Source organism: Myotis lucifugus, unplaced genomic scaffold (assembly GCF_000147115.1).
Source record: "Myotis lucifugus unplaced genomic scaffold, Myoluc2.0 scaffold_70, whole genome shotgun sequence".
Classification (NCBI taxonomy): domain Eukaryota; kingdom Metazoa; phylum Chordata; class Mammalia; order Chiroptera; family Vespertilionidae; genus Myotis; species Myotis lucifugus.
In genome coordinates, this window is record NW_005871118.1 from 108002 (window position 1) to 129624 (window position 21623).

At 45.2% G+C, this 21623-nt stretch overlaps 1 protein-coding gene and 1 pseudogene across 2 annotated transcripts; one reads left to right on the forward strand and one right to left on the reverse strand.

Annotated features, from left to right (window-relative positions):
- The first annotated feature begins 285 nt into the window (after positions 1–285).
- LOC102430734 (NACHT, LRR and PYD domains-containing protein 1-like) lies at positions 286–19978 on the forward strand. Of its 2 annotated transcripts, XR_002829681.1 has the most exons (9): positions 286–497; positions 601–851; positions 3374–3508; positions 8167–8305; positions 8995–9048; positions 9319–9399; positions 12905–13168; positions 18500–18844; positions 19187–19978. XR_002829681.1 is itself a non-coding variant. In XM_014457157.2 (8 exons), the coding sequence occupies exons 1-8, from the start codon at positions 314–316 to the stop codon at positions 18508–18510; spliced, it is 1119 nt and encodes a 372-aa protein (XP_014312643.2). In that variant the 5' UTR covers positions 286–313; the 3' UTR covers positions 18511–19978. The 2 variants fall into 2 exon arrangements, 1 of the variants encoding a protein (XP_014312643.2); XM_014457157.2 differs by having other exon boundaries at positions 18500–19978.
- LOC102430414 lies at positions 13949–16121 on the reverse strand (annotated as a pseudogene).
- Positions 19979–21623: the final 1645 nt, after the last annotated feature.

Sequence of the window (21623 nt, forward strand, 5' to 3'; positions counted from 1 at the left end):
CAGTTTTTGTAAGTAGTTGTGAATACAGGAGACTTAGTATGATCAGGAATTTAATTTTCTGCATAAACATAACGCCAATTAGGGGCGACACAAAATAGCATAACTAATGTCACACATTTTATGTAATTACCTGGATTGTTGTCTCTGATAATGATGCTTCTTCACAATGCACAGGTTCCTTAATGCTTTTGAGCGAAATTAAAAACGTAAATAACTGTAAGAAGTCCTCTCCTAACCAAACATGAAGACTCAGCAGGTGTTCTTATCTGTCCATCGCAGGCTGAAGGTGGACACGGAGGGAGTGTACGAGTGCATGGAAACTGGTCTGATCTTTGAGGTTAACAGAAAAGTTGACATCAAGTATTGCGTTTTGTCCTGGAGCAAATACGCAGACCTGGTCGTCAAGCCCTGGGCTGTTGGGGGACCCATGTTTGATGTCAAATGTGACCCCGCCTGTCTTACCTCCATTCAGTTTCCACATTCCCTCTGCTTGGGGCGTAAGTACTTGTTTGATGAAATGTTAATGATGGTGTGTGTGTGTGTGTATGTGTGCAACCGCTGTAACACCTGGACCACTCATATACCTTCATGTTTTCACAGACCATGATGCCAATATGACATTCAGAGTCTTACATGTTAAAAATTCCGAGGCCTCGTTAGAATGTATTGTGGATCATTCTGCAACCCACGTCAGATGGCACGTGAGCTCTCTTTCTCCTGTGGGACCTGTCATTCAAAGCGAAGAAACATTATACCACCACGGGGCTGTGATTCTGTACAAAGTCATCGACCAGAATCCCTCCTTATCTTTTCGGGTGTACGTAGCAACCAATAACGAGTCCTACATCAAGGTAAAGCCAATAAACATGAATAATAAATGTTCGGTTCTTTGTGTTCAAACATGACACCACGTGAGGGTGTGGGTCCTGTCCCTGTTAAGTGCCCCCCTTTGGGTCTAATTTGGCCCTTAACCTACAGAGGTTATAATGTCAGTGCCCGGGTGGGCCCTGAGTCCTCAGATCCACGAGTATGGTTGTCTATACATGTAAAGAGCGTCACGAAGACAACAGATGGGGAAGTAGCTCTTCAGGGGTGGGGTTGGTTCAGGCAAGCAGGTCTGGCCTTGGAGAGGGCTGCCTGATGGACAGCCGAGGTCAGCTGGTCTCTACAGCAATGCTTCTTAAAATATCGTCAGGGGACCAGGACCCTCGGCATCAGCTGGGAGCTTGTTGTTGAAATTTTAGCGCACTCTCAGCCCTATCCCAGACCTACCGAAGCAGAGCGGGTACTCTGCAGGATTCCCAGGGGGCTCAGGCATGGTTTAGAGTGTGAGAAGCACCTGTTACAGAAAACACTGGGGGGACATCTGGGGTCTTTGGGTCCAGAATAAGGCGACTTGAGATTTCTTGTTGGCCTAATGCTCCTCAGATATGATGGGCCTCCCAGGTTAACTCATTTAACTCAGAGTGATGTTTTGGATAAATGTGTCCTATGGTTCGTGGGCTCAACATTCTGTGTTTTATGGCAGCAAATATTCATGAATCACCTGTTGCAGTGAGGGAAGAGGAAGGATTTTGGATATATTCATCATGGTTCAGTTTTCCAGAATGTAGAATAAGGCTGTGATATTTAGCCCATTTTCTGAAGTAAATAGATTAGAATAGTAGTAGTTGAATGTCCTTTCATACTTTTTGCCATTCTCAGTGCACTTGTAATGGTTTAGAGGTAGGAGGAGAATAAATAGACAAAGTAAACAGATAAAACAGTGACTTGAAATTATACTTTCAGATTTTAGATCAGGGTTTGACATAAGTAATGTAAGCATTAAAAAACAAAACAAAAAAGCATTGATTTGAAGTGTACTATACTAATTGAGGAGTTCTAGTTTGAATTACAGAATTTATATCAAACTATCTACTCCCAGTGGTTTAGGTTGTAGTATTTCCTTGACTTTAAAATTAATCATACTGATTATAATTAGCAGTATGTATGAAAGTTAAAACACTTTATAGTAAGTAATAGGCTTTTAGTTTCTTCCTAAGAAGGTAAACCTGCTTTTTGTAATCTCATTAATGATAACATGTTCAATTGGGAAGCTAGTTTTCAAAATGGTATAAAAACAATCCCATCTAAAGTATAATTAGCATAGCTTTGGAATAAATACTATTATTTTATGAAGTTTGTATTAAAAATTTTTTTGTTCAAAATAATAAAGGTTCCGTTTTTAAAGCAAACCCAAGGTGGGTTGGTTGATTTCTGGGCAGCTTTAAAAAAAAAAAAAGTTTTTATTGATTTCAGAGAGGAAGGGAGAGGGAGAGAGAGAAAAAAACATCAATGATGAGAGAGAATCATTGATGATCGAGAATCATTGACAATCTGGCCATATGCCTTGACTGGGAACTGAACCGGTGATCTCTTGGTTCCTGGGTCGACACTCAACTGCTTAGCCACACCCGGCTGAGCTGGGCAGCTTTTTAAAAAAAATAAATGTACTGGGGGTGACATTGGTTAATAGGATCATGTAGGTTTCAAGTGTACATTTCTATGATACAAGATCTGTTTAGTGCAATGTGCTAACCACCCAAAGTCAAGAACTTTGTATTTTAAAAGTAAATTCAGTTCATTAAAAGGGCATTTTCCGTGCTTGCTGGGAAGCTGGGTAAGAAGCTGTCCTGTCAGCAAACGGAGAGGAGGAGCCACTGGAACAATAGGGAGCACGCACAGCGAAGGCAGGAAGCCCTCTCTGGCGATGTTTTATGTTTGCATTCTTCTTCTCGGGATTTTTTTTCCTATGTAGGAAAAGACTTCCTTGACCTTCGCCTACAGGAAACCCACATTTCACGTCAGCTGCACAGCTGCTTTATCAGGGGAGCCTGGGCCAAAGGTTGCTTTAACCTCTTTGGGTCATTCGAGCAATATGTACAAAATCAGTGTCCCCTCCAGGGGGGTAGTTGTGACAATCCGCTGGAAACGAAGTGCTGGGTAGAAACAGCTCTGAGTAAACTGGAACCGAGTCCTAAAACAGTTGCTTTCCATCCCCATGGTGGGCATGTAACGAGCACACATGTATATGCTGGTGCTAACCTCAGTTTGTCAGATTCTCCAGAAGCAAGTTGCTGGTGCCCCGCAGGCTGCCTGTGCTGCTTTTAGCTGTCGGGCACAGAGGATGTTTGGAGACCTAGGAGCCCGCGGTGCAGACTGAGGGCGCCTGAGCTTCAGCATTTTTTTTGCGAGCACCGAGGAGGTCACTCGGGCCAGCACTTGGGAGGAGGAAATGAAGAACCTGCAGCCTTGCCCTGCACGGCTAGGTCTCTTACAGCTCGTAGAGTTGTTGCTGGTGCATTTCACAGCCAAAACCTATCTCCATCTTTAGGATATTGCCAAGGCTGTCAAGCACTCCTCTAAGAAATTCATGAAAATCGACAAGCCTCCTGTGTGCCTGAAGTTATTGGAGCATGGGAAGAAGTACAGACTGGTCAGTGAACCAGAAGCCGACATCACCCCTGAGGTATATATTTTACACACCTACTTGGAGTAATAGCAGGGATGGATGGATATTTCTTAGCTATGGTATTTTGAAGGTTTCACTGGCATCCATTTTGTTCTCATTTTTTATTTCCCACTTATAAGAAAACAGTTGTCTTGCTAATCTTGTAGTTTATTCCAAAGATGCTTTTTTTTTTTTAATCCTCACCTGAGGATATTTTTCCATTGATTTTTAGAGAGAGGGTAAGACAGGGAGAAATATTAATGTGAGAGGAACACATCAATTGGTTGCCTTCTGCACGAGGCCTGACCAGGGCCCGGTCCGGGGAGGATCCTATAACCGAGGTATGTGCCTTTGACTGGAGTCAAACCCGGGATCCTTTGGTCTGTAGACCAATGCTCTATCCACTGAGCTAAACCAGCTAGGGCCCAAAGATGCTTTCAATTTAAGGATTAGTCTGCAACCATTGCAAAGATAGATTAGCTGATCACTTTCCCTTTTAAAAGGTTTTAAATTTTCCTGAATGTTTTATTAAATTCTTCAGTGTTAGCATCAACGGAATGAAAAACTCAACTTTTATTGTAAGTTACAGAGCATTTAAGGTTAATGGGAAGGAATTGCTAACAAGGGAGTTTGGGCTTTTCTTACTGGAAGACATTTGAAAAATAGTTATGGGAACATATTGCCATTTTGATTTAAGCTCTTCGCTGTACACACCATGCCATTTGTAAGCGATTTCAGTTTCTCGTAAATGACTGAGTTATTCTTAAAACTTATTTTCATTATGTGCTCTGAATGTGTGCCGTAGCTTATCTAGCCTAGCCGTCGGTGTAGAAATTTCTTTTGAACACCTCTCTCTGTTTCTCTTATAGTATATAAAAAGTCAAAAACATGTTTTGATTTTATTATATTAAAATATGAATCAAGAGAGAGCTAATCGTAATGATATGTGTTGCATTATTTTATTATCAGGAGCCTCATGCTCTTTGGAGCAATCAGGTTATCAGTTTTCCGTAACTTTTGAACACAGACGGTCTTATTTAATTCCCAGGGTCTCTTTGCACCCATGTCATTTGAGCCTTACGACAGTGCAGCTGTGGAAACTAATGTGCAGAGCAGGCATGTGATCAAATCGCACACCTGGGAGCAGGAAAGCCTGGCCCCGCGCCCCATCTGCCCTTGGCTCCTAAGGCCACGGTTGTATCACCGATTCTGATCAAGCCCTAGCAGACGGTACCTCAAGACAATGACAGGAAGCCGACTGCAGCCTTGTCTGGGAGGTGCAATTCAATTTGAAGGGTTTGCTTAGGACAGTGACTCGTGGCCTTTGCTGCCTCATGGAATCCCCGAGGAGCTTTAGAGAAGCCTGTGGCCTCCCGAGATAGTGACTTACTGCTCTGGGAATGGCCTGGGCATCGGGCTTGTTAACCCTCCCACGGTGACTGTGATGTGCTGCCAAGGTTAACAGCCACTCAGAGAGGGAATCGTGCATAGTGAGTGCATGGATCTGCCCAGAAAGAGACCGCCGTGCCCCCACAAGGTTTTTCTTATAAAGATGGTGGTGGCTGGGGACTTTCAATAGTCTAGTTCTGTCACGAGCTGTGTGTGCTCTCTTAACCAAATTTCGGGCATTTAAAAATGGGGATAACCTCCCAGGATTGCTCAAAGGGTATAAGTGGTTCGGGGGGCGCTCTGAAATTTGAAAAACTCTGTGTAAATCTTAAGGTGTTCTTACTCGTTTTATACCATTCATGATTTCTTTAACTGACTTTTGTGAGAAGTGACTATTCCAAGTAGGCCAGGGATATAAGAGCTAAGAATTAAAAAAACCAGTAAGTCATGAGCTTTTCCCTCCAAAGACACCCGCGTAGAGGGAGAAATGCTGCATTTCCGTAAAGAAGTAATTTTCACATAATGCGATATTATCATCGAGATGGGTGCAAAGTGCAGTGGGTTTTCAGGAAGGTCCGCACGTGGTGACATTTGGTTTGGGTTTGGAGGGGGAGGGAGTCACTGGGGGAAGGAACGCAGTGCCTAAGTGAGGTGATGGGATGTGCAGCAGGGCTCGGCATGGGGGTCGTTCCAGGGAGGGGAACACACGGGGCTTTGGGAAGAGTGGGGCCGAGGAAGGGCATTACCTTCACTTTATGGGCCCTGGTGACCCTTTGAAGATTGTGAGGATAAAGCTAGTGATTTGGAATGGAAAGGGAGAGGGCCTGGTTAAAGCCATTGGTGTATGATGGCAAGGCCCCGGGTGATTTAGTGATACAAAGACAACAAGATACTGTGGGTTGTGTTTTAGATTCACCACAATAAGGTGAATCTGGCAATAAAGTGAGTCACAAGTGTTTTGGTTTCCCAGTGCATATAAAAGTTATATTATAATCAGTATTAAATGTGCAGTAGTATTATGTCTAAAAAAACCAATGTACAGCCCGGCTGGCGTGGCTCAGTGGTTTAGCATTGAGTTATGAACCAAGAGGTCATGGTTTGATTCCTGGTCAAGGGCACATGCCAGGGTTGCAGGCTCGATCCCCAGGGCGGGGCATGCAGGAAGCAGCCAATCAATGATTCTCTCATCATTGATGTTTCTATCTCTCTTTTCCTCTCCCTTCCTCTCTGAAATCAATAAAAATAAAAAAATAAATAATGTACATACTTAATTTAAAAACACTTTCTTACTTAAAAAATGCTAACCGTCAGCGAGACAAAATGTTTTTGCTGGTGGAGGGTCTTGTCTCAGTGTTGATGGCTGCTGAATGGTCAGGGTGGAGGTTGCTGAAAGTTGGGGTGCCTGTTGTCTTAGTTTTTTTTTTTTTTTAATGTATATTTTTATTGATTTCAGAGAGGAAGGGAGAGGGAGAGAGAGATAGAAACATCAGTGATAGAATCATCGATCGGCTGCTTCCTGCATGTTCCCTACTGGGGGTTGAGCCCGCAACCCAAGCATATGCCCTTGACTGGAATCGAATCTGGGATCCTTCAGTCTACAGGCCAACGCTCTATCCACTGAGCCAAACCAGCTAGGGCTTAGTTTTTTAAAACTTTTCCTTTGCAGTCACAACTTGACTGTTTGGTGCAAGAGACCTTGTTTTTGGCTTGTGTTGGCTTTCAACATGCCTTCCTCACTAAGATTTTGAGCTTTTGGTTTAAAGTGAGAGATGCACGATTCTTCCTTTCATTTGAACATTTAGAGGCCACTGTCAGGTTATTAATTGGCCTATTTTCAATATGGTTGTGTCTCAGGGAATAAGGAGGACTGAGGAGAGGGAGAAAAGTAGGGAAATGGCCAGATGTTGGAGCAGTCAGAACACATACATACTTATCGATTAAATTCGTGATGTCCCAAAACAATTATAATACTAACATCAAAGATCATGATCACAGTTCATCATTGCAAATCTATACTAATAAAAGGGTGATATGCTAATTAGACTGGATGACCGGACATCTTCCAGACGTCTAACTTCTTTCCGGACAGTTAGGGGTGACCAGGCTGGCCGGGGGGCAGTTAGGGGTGTAACTAGCCAGCAGGGGGATAGTTGGGGGTGACCAGCCCGCCAGGGGGGCAGTTGGGGGGCAGCCAGCCCGGCAGGGAGCAGTTGGGGGATGACCAGGCAGCCCGCCAGGGGAGCAGTTGGGGGGTGCCCAGGTCGGCAGGGAGGCAGTTGGGGGGCAACCAGGCCGGCCAGCAGGGGGGCAAGTGGTTAGGAGCCAGCGGTCCCACAGGGATCAGGCCTAAACTGGCAGTCGGACATCCCCCAAGGGGTCCCTGATTGGAGAGGGTGCAGGCCGGGCTGAAGGATCCCCCCCCCCCCCCCCGCACAAATTTTGTGCACCGGGCCTCTAGTATAATAATAATGAAGGAGTCTGAACTGTGAGAATTTCCAAAATGTGACACAGAGACATGAAGTGAGCAAGTGCTTTTGGGAAAATGGCGCCAGTAGGGTTGCCACAAACCTTCAGCTTGTAAAGAACGTAACATCAGTGAAATGCAATAAAACAAGGCACGGGTTGTACTTTTTAAAAAGTGCATTTCTCCCTCCAGGCTCGCTAGGCAGCCTGGAGAGGAACAGCGGAGGTGTAAGGCAGGAGGCGGCTGTGTCGCGGTTAAGAGCGCACACTTTGACGTCAGAAGGTGTGGGTGCACGTTAAATTCTACCACTTCCTACATGTGAAGTTGGGCAAGTTTAATTTGCTTCTCTGAGATTCTTTACCCGTAAAATAGCAAAAAGAGGATTTGGTGGGGGAAGGTGTTCAGTGAGGGAGTGTGGGTAAAACACGCAGCATAGTCTGTACATGTTGTTGAATCTGTTCCATCCAGATTGTGTGGCATGATCTAAGCCAAAGAGGGTGAGGAAGTTCAAACGCACTGACGAAAGGGTGGCTGGTGGGTGAGCACACGTTCTAGTTTGGGAACAGGAAACAGGAAATCAGGAAAGGGCTGAAAAGTTAAGCTTTAGGAAAATGAAGCAGAAAAGGAAGTTGGAGTAAGGGGGGCCGAGAAGCAAGAGAATAAGAGGGTGTGTGATTCAGGAATGGGATTTTCCAGGGCCAAGGTGTCGGTGAGCATTCAAGTAAGCATTAACCTACCTAATAATTGTCATCATTTGCTAATGATGTCATCAGTGAGTGAATACATCTTTTCTATTAAAAAAATCACTTTTTTTTTTTTAAAGGAAATTGAATTTGTGGATGGTTCCCTTTTAAAACTGAAAAGTTATATCGAAGTTTATTTGGAGCAGCCAATGGAGTTTAAATTACTGTTGGTTGAGACGGATTCCGACGAGATTGTATGGAAAGCGAAACTGAGAGAATGTAAGTGTTTTATATCCTAAAGGAAAACTGGTTTGTGGGTGGTGGGGGTGGGAAAGCAAATAGAGTAATTGTCTGTCCCGTCAGCATAACATTTAAAGATCTGATGGAGGGAAAGGCGCCGCTCCTGGGACAGAAGTGCGGCCCTGGTTCTCAGGCACCCACATCCAGATCCTGGGGGTCAGTGGGTGGCTCAGCGTGTCTGCGGAGACTTCAGAGGGTGGGGGGCGGGGGGGGGGAGTTGGCTAGTGGAGGTGTTGTTTTCTTGAGGTTTGGATCTCAGATATTTTAGGGGTGTTGTGACACGACCTGGATGTAGCTCTGCATTTTGGCTGACTGTGTGTCTCATTGGCTGACTCTGCCTCTTTGGTCTTCAATGGATAGCTCCCGCTCTGTGCGATTACAGCTCTGCTGGGGGACCCCACTGCCCCTGTGTCCCCCTGTTCAGATTCTTGGGGCTGGGAAGCCCTGTGACAGCCCCCCCTCCCCTTTAACATCCTCTCCGGCTCATCATTTATCTCCAAAATTCAAGCCCAGCGCATTTGTGCAGATACCAAGTGAAACCCCAAACTCATATGCCAACTTCAGAGAGGTTGCCAAGACCCTAGAGCTCCATACACTTTCACAAGTTGATTTCTTGAATTCTGATTTCATACCAGTTTTTCTAAGTGATGCTTTCCGTGCTTTAACAGGTGACTGGGTTCAACATGATCAGAGTCGGAACGTTTCAAAAAGCAGCACAAGTGGTAAGTGCTGGTGACTGGACACTAAGCGAGTTGTGCGCAGTCTTGGGTTCCTCCCATCCGCTAGGATCTGTGCTCTGCTGCGCCGAGGCGGTTGCATTATGGATCTGTTAAGTGCTCTGTGACTCTGTTAACCATCTGAACAATCTTGGAATCCATTTTCAATTGGTTTCTACCTGAATGATGATGCTTTTTTTAAAAAAAAACCCACACAGATTGAAGGTAATAAACATAATGAAAAGCAAACTTGTTGATTCTTTTTTTTTTTTTAAGGTAAAAGGCGACGTAAAGTAAGTAACACTCTGCCTGAAGAGGAGGTCAGTGCTAAAAGAATGAAGCAGGTTGACACTTCAGGTTTGTAACATTGTCCTCCGTGGCCATCACTTATTCCCCTGGGCTCTCCCGTCGATGTGCATCCATCACACCTGCTCTTGGGTCGGTGTTCCTAGCGCCACATCCGGTTGTGGGCGCCTGTGTCCCAGCGCCTCGGGCCCGGATAAGGGTCCTCCGTGGCCTGCCCCGGCCTATTTTCCCATTTGATTCCCCACTTTTCCCCTTCACTCAGCAGCACTGTGAGGTAAGGGGGTTCCTTGCAGTCCTTGAAGGTAGGGCCATACCTACCCATCTTTACATTTCCCACAGCACTGTGCATGGAGCCTTCGTGGAGGAGACAGTGAGCCTTGCTTGAATGAATGGAATTGTGAATGTCCATGTGTGCGTTCATTGGCTTCACTGTTTTTTAGCTATTTCGGGGTGAAGCACCTCCAGTTCAGTCAATAGAGGCAGGTCTCAACTTATTTTCTTTCAATTAAATGGCAGAGACCACGGCTCAAAAGTTGTGAAAATACAGTGGAGATTTAAAACATTTAATAATACTCTAAGGAGCCAGAAGATGGAATTTGTAGTTCAAAATGCAAGTCCAACAAGAATTCACAAATCTAATTTTAAAAGCCCAGACCCAAATTATATGAGACAAGATCTCAAGCATTTAGGGTCCTCACATAGGTCTCCAAATTAACCCTTTCACCAAAGTACCTTTTCTTTTACTGTTATTGTAAGAAGGTATGAATCTATAAAAGCAGACAAACTTTATAAAATGAAATAAGATATCTATCTCACTTTCTAGAGCAGGAGACTGTGAGGATGACATGTGTGGTTTTACTGTATATTGCTACAGAGATGTTCGTTATTTTTATCAAGTCAACACCAAAATAAGTGAGGCTCTGGAATTATTTTTAAGACCTAGCTACATTGCGATACAATTTTTTCCAGTTCTATTGAGGGATATTTGACAGATAAAATTGTATATACTACAGTGTACAACATGATGATTTGGTATACATGTACAGGATGAAATATTTATCAATCAAGTTAACACATTCATCACCTCACAGTTGCTTTTTATTTTAGTGGCGAGAACACTTAAGATTTACTCTCTTAGCAAATTTTAAGTGTATAGTATGATACGGTATTATTAGCTATAGTCACCATGCTGTACATTAGATCCTCAGAAATTATTCATCTTATAACTGAGTGGGACATAGTTTTTATTTGATTTATAGGACAAGTTTTTCTTCTTTAAAAAATATGTTTTTATTGATTGTAGAGAGAGAGGAAGAGAGAGGGATAGAGAGAGATAGAAACATCGATGAGAGACAAACATCAGTGGACTGCCTACTGCACGCCCCCTACGGGGAATCGAGCCCGCAACCCAGGCATGTGCCCTGACCAGGAATCAAACTGGTATACTCTTGGTTTATGGGTCAACACTCAACCACTGAGCCATGCTGGCTGGGCAAGTTTTTCTGTTTTATGCAATTATTTGGCGATTTAAAATGAGCCCAGGTGGCGTGGCTCACTGGTTGAGTGTCGACCTATGAACCTTGCCCAGGTTATGGGCTTGGTCCCCAGTAGGGGTTGTGCAGGAGGCAGCAGATCAGTGATTTTCTCTCATCATCGATGTTTCTATCTCCCTCTTCTTTCCTCTCTGAAATCAATAAAAAATATATTTTAAAAATATTAATAAATAAATAAAATAAAATGAGTTCCAATAACAAGTAGCTAGAAATAGAATCAAAACGATCAAATTCACCCAGAAAGATTAAGGATTTCCAACTGTTTTGGAGTTGACAGCGTAGGATCTAAATAAATAAAGATTTTTTGTTTGTTTGTTTAGGTATTCCCTCAATAATATTCTTTGAGATGTCTAGTCACTAGCCTGGTAGTTTCAGACTCAGTATATCACTGTGTTGCTTTTAAAAATATGATCAGCCCTCAGCCCGAACAGAATTATTTTGAGATCTTGTTAAAATTTAGGCTCAGAGTCTGATACAATGAGTTTTAGGATGATCTTGAGAACTTTCATCTAAATAGGTTCCCTTTTAGTCGTTTTTATCGTCAGGAGTCTGGAGAGCTAGGAGCCGTCGGCCATGTATCAGGAAACCACCAGAGGGCGAAGGCCTTCTTTAAGAACCCATTCTTCAGACTAGAACAGTGGTTCTCAACCTTCCTAATGCCGCGACCCTTTAATACAGTTCCTCATGTTGTGGTGACCCCCAACCATAAAATTATTTTCGTTGCTCCTTCATAACTGTAATTTTGCTACTGTTATGAATCGTAATATAAATATCTGATATGCAGGATGTATTTTCATTGTTACAAATTGAACATAATTAAAGCATAGTGATTAATCACAAAAACAATATGTAATTATATATGTGTTTTCCGATGGTCTTAGGCGACCCCTGTGAAAGGGTCGTTCGACCCCCAAAGGGGTCTCGACCCACAGGTTGAGAACCTCTGGTCTAGAAAGTTAGAGAGAGGAAGCCCAAGTGGAAAAGGGTCCAAGAACAAATGTTAGATCCACATTAATAAATTGTTGTCTTTAGAGCAGAGGTGTTGCAGTCCTGGAGGAGGGGCAGGAATTCTTCTTACCTCTTACTCCCTCTCATATCCTCCAGTATTTGTCATGCCTTGAGGATCCTTACCCGGAACTCCACAACCTGTGAGCTTGGCTGCATCATAGCACAAAGTGATCGTTGCAAATCTAGTTTAATGATAGTGCTAATATTTTTTATGGGGTCAGTGGTTTGCATTGGCAATATATGCCTTTCCAAGATTATAACACTGCTTCTCGGAGATCAACAGCTATTACAAATACCATTCCATGACTTTCCTATGGAACGTGCTATTCCCCTAGCGCCAGGAGATGGCGAAATAGAGACTTCAATGCAGACATCTTGCGAGCATTTATATGAGATACAGAGGTGGGCAAGGGCAAAGCTGTATATTTTTCTTTTTGAGCCACATAAGTTCTTTTTGATATCTGAATTTTTTTATTCCAACCTGATTTGTGCTGTTTTATGAAAGTCACATTTGTAATTATGAACATTATACCCCAGTTTAATATTTTTATATAAAAGAGTTCCCTTTACTTAAGATATTTTAGATAGCAAGGATTTTTTGGCATTTAAATATATTTTACAAGCAGTTACAATTACTACAAATATAGTCTCCTTTTTTTTTTTTTTAATCCTCACCTGAGGATATTTTTCCATTGATTTTTAGAGAGAGGGAAAGACAGGGAGAAATATCGATGTGAGAGAAACACATCGATTGGTTGCCTCCTGCATGCGCCCTGACCAGGGCCTGGGCCAGGGAGGAGCCTGCAACCGAGGTACGTGCCCCTGACTGGAATCGAACCCGGGACCCTTCGGTCCGCAGGCCAAGTCTCTATCCACTGAGCCAAAGCGGCTTGGGCTAGTCTCTTTTCTAATAGGAGGAGAATACATTTTCATTGTAAGTAGTTACCAATGATTAAGTGTTGAGAGGAACTACTGAATTCCTCATCTGCTTTTAGATGGAGCCAAGACCCTGTTAACAGACGATCAGTTGATTACTCTTGCTGGGAAGTTGGGGAAGGAGTGGAGAGAAATTGGCATTGTCAACCTGGAGTTGGACATCAGCGATATTGACGATATCCGGAAGAAGGAAGAAAATGTGACAATTTGTAAGTTTCGGATGCTGAAGAAGTGGCAAGACAAGGAGCTAAGCAACGCCACAGTCCAGAACTTATATAACTGCTTGAAAAACGTCTCAGCTGAAGTCCAGGATGTGCTGGAAGGTGAGCAGGAAATGGTCTGAAGTCATTGGCTGGGAGTCAAGCTGTGTCTTTGTGAATAGCAAATTTCCACTGTAAAATGTGAGGCTTGTTTATTTGTAAGCTTGGGTTCAGATTACTATGCAAATGCAGCAGTGAGCTGGTGGCCTGCCATAGCCTAAGTAATGATGTTATGTGCATGGAGTCAGAGGAAGGGGTTCAATCCCAGCTCAGGTGCTGGCTAGCTTTGTGACTAAGCAAATTCTTTTTTTTTTTTTTTAATACATGTATTTTTTATTTCAGAGAGGAAGGGAGAGGGAAAGAGAGATAGGAATATCAGTGATGAGAGAGAATCATTGATCGGCTGCCTCCTGCCTCCTACTGGGGATTGAGCCCATAACCGGGGCGTGTGCCTTTGACCGGAATCGAACTGGGGACCCTTCAGTGTGCAGGCCGATGCTCTATCTACGGAGCCAAACTGGCTAGGGCTTTTTTTTTTTAGTGGTTGAGATATTTTGTTGCACCTTTGGTGACTGGTTATGGGGAGCAGTCCCTGCTGGTATAGCACCCTGCAGAGGAGGCCATCTCAGGCCTGGTCCCTGTAGCTTAGGAGCCCCCGGGGCTTCCTACGGAAAATGGCACAGTAAAATTACCTGTGATTATCAATAAAATCATCACAAAGTCTCGGTTTTGACTGCTCTTCAGGTTTTCCACTGGAAGTGCGAAGAGGTTGGAGGACATAGGCAGAGTTTTGTCTTAGCCTTCAATGGTGCCCGCCCACTTAACTCTCATAGTTTGCTCAATTCAGCAGGTGCAAAGGTGCTGGCTCGTTCTCTTTTTGATTTCCTTCACAAGGTCTTCTCTTCGGACATCCACCTCTTCTCTGCTGGCCATTGAACGGAGCTTGATGACCCCATCCCGAGCTCCTGCTCACTGATGATGGGATGCCTGCCTCCTTACAGTACCGCAGCTGGTTCAGTAACTTTGGGTTTTTTCTTGTAAAGCAGCTCAGCCTTGATCCCACATCCCACAGCTCTGAGACGAGCTTCAGTCTCTCCTCCAGCAACGTCTGTGCGGATGCTACAGCACCTGTGTCTCTGTGGTCCATTCCTTCTCCTTCAACACCTCTAAGCCTCTGCTTCACGATGGAGAAGATCCGCTCCACACCAATGCTGAGCCCCACACATGGCACCCTGCACTCTTTAGGGTCAAACAGGCCCATCAGAGCGCCCTCCAGCAGCCACACTGCCCACACCAGGGGCTCGTCCCCTGCCTGGGCTGCAGTCTGTAGCAGCACCGCCTCATAGACCATCCCAGTATAGGAGTCCAGCCCTCGGGCAAGGCTCAGGTTGAAGGAGATCTTGTCAGCAATGCCAAACAGGGTCAAGCACTTAAATAGCAGCTTCAGGTCTCCCAGGCCCTCCAAGGCAGCGGTTCTCAACCTGTGGGTCGAGACCCCTTTAGCGGTCGAACGACCCTTTCACAGGGGTCGCCTAAGACCATCCTGCATATCAGATATTTACATTACGATTCATAACACTAGCAACATTACAGTTATGAAGTAGCAACGAAAATTTTATGGTTGGGTCACAACATGAGGAACTGTATTTAAAGGGTCAGAAGGTTGAGAACCACTGCTCTAAGGCCTGCTTGTTTTGAGGAAGTTGAGGATCCTGGAGCAGCTGTTCCACCAGGGATACCCGACCCTGCTGCTGGCCATAGTCCCCAATGCGGTCAGCCACCCGGGTGCGAAGCCCTTCTCTCCCACCATCTCGTTCTTTACTTCCTCCCAGGACACCTTGTCCAGTTTGTCCACTGACGAGCAGATGGTGCGGAACTGGCTGCCAGGAACCCCAGATCGCAGACATCCCATCTGGGATGCGCCCATGGTTCACCTTGACCAGGAAGTCACCTGTCTGTGACTTCAGGATCTGACACATGATCTTCAGGCACTCTGCATCAGCGGTCCTGGGATCACATAGCCCGGCAATGTCAAAGTCACACTGGTAGAATTCCCGATCTCGGCCCCCGGTCATGGCTGGGTTATCCCGCCGATTTACTTGTGCTGTGTGGTAGCGCTGATTGTTGGTCAGTTTATTCATTGCCAATTATTGAGCAAAAGGAACAGTGAGGTCATAGCGAAGGGACAGCCGCTCCCCACCCTGGCCCTTCAGGTCATGAATAAGCTTTAGAGCAGTGGTCCTCAACCTTGGCTGCACATTGGAATCACCTGGGAATCTTTTTAAAATCCTGATGTCTGGGCCTCATCCTTCAGAAATTCTGTTTCTTTGTTATGGGGCGGGGGCCACAACATTAGTAACAAACATTTTCTGGAGGATGAGGCCCAGAAACCAGGATTTTAAAAAGATTCCCAGGTGATTCCAATGTGCAGCCAAGGTTGAGGACCACTGCTTTAGAGTCTTACCCATACTTTGCAGTCAGTGTTTGCTTTAGTTCAAACACAGGTGTAGCAATGACTTGTGCACCTTGGCGCTTGAAGCAGCTGATGATTACATCAAACACCTTCTCCCGAACTGCCATCTCCGGGGATTGTAGTCTCTTGCGCCGTTGGGGATTTTGAGCACAAACTTGTGCTTCCCTTCCTCAGGCCCCCGCTGTGTGGCTGTGCCTTCATTTTCAGTAGTTTTGCCAACTCCTCCTCGATCTGCTCCTGTTTCAGTTCCCGCACATGCTCTCCCTGAAGTCGCACCAGCTCCTCCAGTGCACCCTTTGCCATACTGGCTGCAAACTGGAGAGCGCAAATTCGTGGCCTAACTTCAAGCCTCTTTGTCCCCATCTGTCGGATGGATGCAAAAACTTCTAAGTCCTGGTCAGTTGTGAGGACGAAAAGAGGTCCTGCATGCATGTAAAGCTGCAGGCAGCTGGCCGGTGTGGCTCAGTGGTTGAGTGTCGACCTACGAACCACTAGGTCACAGTTCAATTCCCAGTCGGGCCACATGGAGGTTTCGGGCTCGATCCCCAGTGTGGGGCGTGCAGGAGGCAGCCGATCAATGATTCTTTCTCATCATTGATCTTTCTCTCTCTCTCTCTTTCCCTCTCCCTTTCTTTCTGAAATCAATAAAAAACGTATTGAAAGCTTCAGGCAGGTGGTAAGGCTCTGTAAAGAATAGATAAGAATGTCATTATGGTACTTGAGACTACTGGTGCCTGCTGGGCCTTCCCAGGCGCTGAAGCAGTGCTCCAGGAGTCCACTGGGTGGCACTAGTGAACCTCAGTTGGCAAAGAAGGGAAGGTGAGTGGGAGAGGCCAAAGGGAGTTGTTCCTGGTCTCAATCCAGAAAACCACAGGGTTCCTTCCTTTGTTTTTAAGCACTTCTTTTTTTTTGTGGTTTTGATTTCGTTATATCCAAGATCAAACCAATTCAAAACGATGGTTATTCTATATTGTTGCCATAGTTAACAAATGCAGTGTTACTTCTCAGAAACCTCAATAAGTCGGAGAGAGGCTTTTATTTGGAATGCTAGTTAAATTTTTATTCCACAAAGGATGCAAAGTGTATACTCGCCCTGAAAGTCTGTAAGCACTCAGTGATCCCTCGGGATTCTTTCAGGGGTGGTGGGCAAGGTTTCTGAACTCCCCCAGGAGACGTTGGGTGCCGAAGCCTCACCCAAACAGAATGGCTAGTTTCGTTGTCGAGGTTTTCATTCTTGTTCTTGGCTATGTTGAAATTCTGTGGATTACTGAGGCCCACGTGTGGAAATCTGCTCATTTGCATGTTGGCGCTGTGGACAGCAGTGGCCACGCACGCGACTGTGATAACCAGATGGCTCAGAACATCCATCTCAAAGTCTTTATAGCAAGTTGTTATCTTGTGTTGTTTGTTTTTATCGGCTCCTGGCCTCACTGACACCTGATTTGCTGATACATTAGAAATACAAAAGGGCTTGTGACATTTTTTGGCAGTACAGGGATCATCAACACTTACTGTCCCAATCTCCTCATTAAATAGGAAAAAAAAATCTGTCTGCTAACCCCCACCCCTTAATTTGCCAATATTTTATACCCTCCTGAAGCCAGAATACCTGGTTAATTGGCTGAGTTTTATATCTTTATCAGGATGTTTTAGTGTCTTATCACCTTTACATTGCAGTGGCTTCTCTTAAGCTCGGGAAACGCAACAATGAAAGGCTCAAGTCAGTGATGGGTGGGCAGGCTAAATAGCCATCTCAGACGGTGATTACAGAAAATGGAGTTTATTTACGGAAAAGAGGGGGGGATATCCAAAGCGAAGAGCTGCACAGCACCGAACCCAGGGGGTATTGGATCGGTGACGGCAGCATAAATATACTCAGGACAGTGACACAAGGAAGGGCGCAGAAGCAGCAGCAGGAGAGCCTGGCTGGGCTGCCTTGGCTCTCTGGGAAGTCAGAGAAAAGGGGGCCTTGGAGGCAGGTGCAGGGGGTGAGCCCAGGACGAGCTGCCACTGCCCATTGCTCCCCTGGTTGCAGGTCTCCTGGGGTCCTTTAGAGGATGGGGGGCACCTACATGTGGGAGAGGGAGAGGAGGAGGGAGTGGCATGGGCCTGCTCCTTGCGGGGAGACCGTGCACTGGGGCCCTTGTCCTGAGCACATTTATCTCTGTTTTGCAGGTGGGAATCTTAGGGGAGGCCTCAGGGGAGGGTCTTCATAGAATCTTCAGCAGCTTTTCAGGTGTGCTCTTTCAGGGTGGCGGTCTCCCCTCTTTCAGGCGATTGGTCCGTACAGGGCAGAGGGCTTTTAGTCAATGCAGCTGGTCCTGTGGCAGCCATGGTGCCTCTTGTCTGGTTTTGCTGCTGTTCTGGGCCTGGAGCTGAAATACAACTGAGGCCTAGATGTTATCTCTAGGGAGGAAAGGTCAGGGGTCTACACCGCTTGACCAGTGATGAAAAGTCGGGGGTCCAAACCGCATGACCAGTGACATGCGAGGGGAGGATGGGTTACCCTGGGGGGAAGTTCTTATTTTCCCAGCTTTGCCCCTTGCTAGGCATCGGGGGTTTCCTGCCCTGGTGAGTTTCTTTTTTTTTTTTTCTTCTTCTTTTTTTTTTATTAATTAAATCTTTATTGTTCAGATTATTACATTTGTTCCTCTTTTTTCCCCCCATAACTCCCCTCCACCCAGTTCCCACCCCACCCTCCTCCCTCACTCCCCATCCACTGTCCCCATCCATAGGCCTGGTGAGTTTCTGTACCTAGACCATCATCCTTGCTCTGCTCATGTCTAACAACTCCCAGGAATTCCTTTTTTCCCCAAGTTTCTTTTTCTTTTCTTTTTTTAAATAGAAAAGTGATTTTATTTCAACACTTGCCCCATTTTTTCCATTAATGAATCTCTGAGTTTAATTCTTTGTTTTGTCAGGTTTCTTATAGGCAACATGAGATTTGGAAGATGGACCGGAAAAGGAAGCCTCAGGAACTTTTTATCTGCAAAGCACCATTTCACCTGGTCATTGGGTATTGACTTAATGAGACCTTGAACTTAGTCTCTGGAACAACTTCTCCACAGCCAGCCGCTCTGGAGCTCACACTAATCCAGGAACAAAGAGAATGTAAAATTTTGGAAAACTTGAGGAAGAAAACACCTTTATAATATCAATATTTTTTTTTTTCTTTTTTGGCACCTCCTGCTCACACCATCCTACCAGCTCCCCAACCCAAACGGATATCATTACAAAGGGTGCTTAATATAACTCAACTCAGGCAGGTGAGAAATGTGGTAATATTCTTTTTTGGAGTAGTGTGGACTCTGAAATTCTTACCAAGTGCTTGAAACACTTTTAGCAATTAAATAGTGGTGCACTTAAACGTGCACCGATTTGGTTTAGCTTTTATCGGGTTGACATTAATAACGAAGAGAGGTTCCCAATCTTTCAGCCTCCACACAGACACACGTGCCGCTGGGTACAATCTATCTTTTCATGTGGGATTTCATTTCTGTATCTCACCTTACTAACCTCTCTGGTTAGTGGCCCGTTACACCGTCAAACCAGTCATGTTGCCTGGTCCTGTAGTGATTAGAAAGGAATGTCATCCTCTCCCATCACAGGGTTGATACGCTCGCTCACAGGTGATCTCCTCACCTTACCGGGCAAGTTCGACTGGATCCATTGTCAGAGTTGCTGTCAAAATCACCAGGCCAAGCACTGTCTGTCTTGACTTTCACCCTGGGATCGTTTGGGGGTGGGGGTGGGGGTGGGGAACCCCGCTCAGAAACAGCCTCAGCAGGACCACGGAAACGGTCATCTCTTCTTGAAGAAGACGCGCCCTCGGGGATAATGGGTCACATTGGCTCTTGATAATTGGTAAAGTGTTTGTGTTTTGTATGTATAGGTGTTGTCGCTCTTCCAGAATCATGCCTGTGGTGATTAGCCTTTCGGATATGTTTTGTTAACTTATTTGAAGACACTATAAATTACCATTAGTCTTCTGTTGTTATTAGCTGGAGCGTTAAAATGAATCTCAATGAATTAAGCAGAGAGTCACACTTTATTGTTTTGCCTGTGAAGAACAAATTTACTTTATAGGGAATAACGTATTTTTAACTGTCCGGGATCCTGTGGAATTCAAATCAGTGTCACTTTAATGAGTTTTGTTTATTTTTTAAAAAATTGTACTATATTTTAGGAAACACGTGGAGTTTTAACATTCAGAAGTGTAAACTACTTAAAGGACTTGAATTTTTTAAATGTTTATTATTTTTTTTATAAGTTGTTTTTCTAAGAAAAGCATAATTGCAGAGGTGCTTTGTATATCAGCTGGTTTCCTAGCCATTTTCAACCTTTTTTCATACTATGGATGAAGGGAAGAAAAATAAACCTACATGTATGTGTACAGTGCACATGGGGCTCCCTTGTGTTCTTACTTACACGTGGTTTCTCATAGCATCATGCTCCTCGGTTGCTATTACTGTGACTGGATGTTGGCTGGTTTTGTGCCCAGCGGTCCAGGTCTTGGACAGAGGCTGAGTGAGTGTACCCACCTCCTCCCAACCCCCTTGACCTATTGCACCCAGAGTTTGCACAGGTCTCACTCCAAGGATGCTTTAATTTTTTTAAAATGATTTTTAAAAATATATTTTATTGATTTTTTACAGAGAGGGAGAGGGATAGAGTTAGAAACATCCATGAGAGAGAAACATCGATCAGCTGCCTCTTGCACACCCCCTACTGGGGAGGTGCCTGCAACTAAGGTACATGCCCTTGACTGGAATCAAACCTGGGGCCCCTCAGTCCGCAGGCCAATGCTCTGTCCACTGAGCCAAACCAGACAGGGCTCCAGGGATGCTTTAGAACAGTGGTTCTCAACCTTCCTAATGCCGAGACCCTTTAATACAGTTCCTCATGTTGTGGTGACCCCCAACCATAAAATTATTTTCTTTGCTACTTCATAACTGTAATTTTGCTACTGTTATGAATCGTAATGTAAATATCTGATATGCAGGATGTATTTTCATTGTTACAAATTGAACATAATTAAAGCATAGTGATTAATCACAAAAACAATATGTAATTATATATGTGTTTTCCGATGGTCTTAGGCGACCCCTGTGAAAGGGTCGTTCGACCCCCAAAGGGTTGGCGACCCACAGGTTGAGAACCGCTGCTTTAGAGCTTCCCCTCCACCCCTGGCCATGGGGAGGTGTGCTTTTATTTGAACTCAGGTGGATCTGGATGAGTCCCTCACCTGTGCGGCTCTCTAATGGATTGTTCCGCATTTGGAACTCATGTTATTTCACTGTACTGCGTTAGGGCAAAAGTTTCCTCTCCGGCTTTGTCATGTGGAAGCACACTTTCACTCCGTTTTCTAAAGAAGCCACTGTAGTTGCCGGTGTCGAAATGTGCTGTCATGAGGCGGTGGTTCCAGCAGCCGTCACAAGGCCTTGGGTGAAGCAGAGCACTGCGGGCTGAAGGGCAGGTCCCAGCCGGGCAGCCTGGACGTGGCTGCTGGCATTGCTCTTTTCCATTCAGTGTGAGCATGTCTGATAATGGCCCTGTGGCTGCTGGAACTAAAATAGAGGCCCCGGGGTTGAATTCTGAGCTCAGGTTCCAAAGTTCTTCCTGCTTCTCCGCTGAGACCTCCAGCTCTGTGCTGGGGCCTCCCAGGGACTGAGATCCAGTCTGTTCCCACCATGGTGTGGATCCATCACAATCTTTCCCAGTGGGACAGCCTGCAGGTGGCCAGCCATCGTCCTTCCATGGAAGCCCATCCTTGCTGCTCGCTGTGACCTCTGGCCTGAGCCCCACCTACAGACAGGGCCCGCTCTCTGCAGTGACAGCAGTGTTTTATTGTCAAGCGAGTTGGAAAATCGAAAGGATGGTTTTGTTCCTTAAGAAAACCTAATGGCAGGGAGGAGCCTGGAGGAGTTCAGTGAGTGTGGAACTTCTCCTTGGCTGTAGAGGCCGATTGTGAAGGGAAATCTCACCTGGACCCTGCACTGGCCAAGCATTCAAAAGTGGCGGCTGCTCTGGCCGGGGGCACTACCG

What these genes read in the sequence shown, in the direction of transcription:
- LOC102430734 (XM_014457157.2), top strand. Translation starts at nt 314, where the DNA reads ATGGAAACTGGTCTGATCTTTGAGGTTAACAGAAAAGTTGACATCAAG. An exon ending in TTCAAAAAGCAGCACAAGTG is followed by an intron (nt 9,049 to 9,318) that starts GTAAGTGCTGGT and finishes TTTTTTTTTAAG; the next exon opens with GTAAAAGGCGACGTAAAGTA. An exon ending in GAAGCAGGTTGACACTTCAG is followed by an intron (nt 9,400 to 12,904) that starts GTTTGTAACATT and finishes ATCTGCTTTTAG; the next exon opens with ATGGAGCCAAGACCCTGTTA.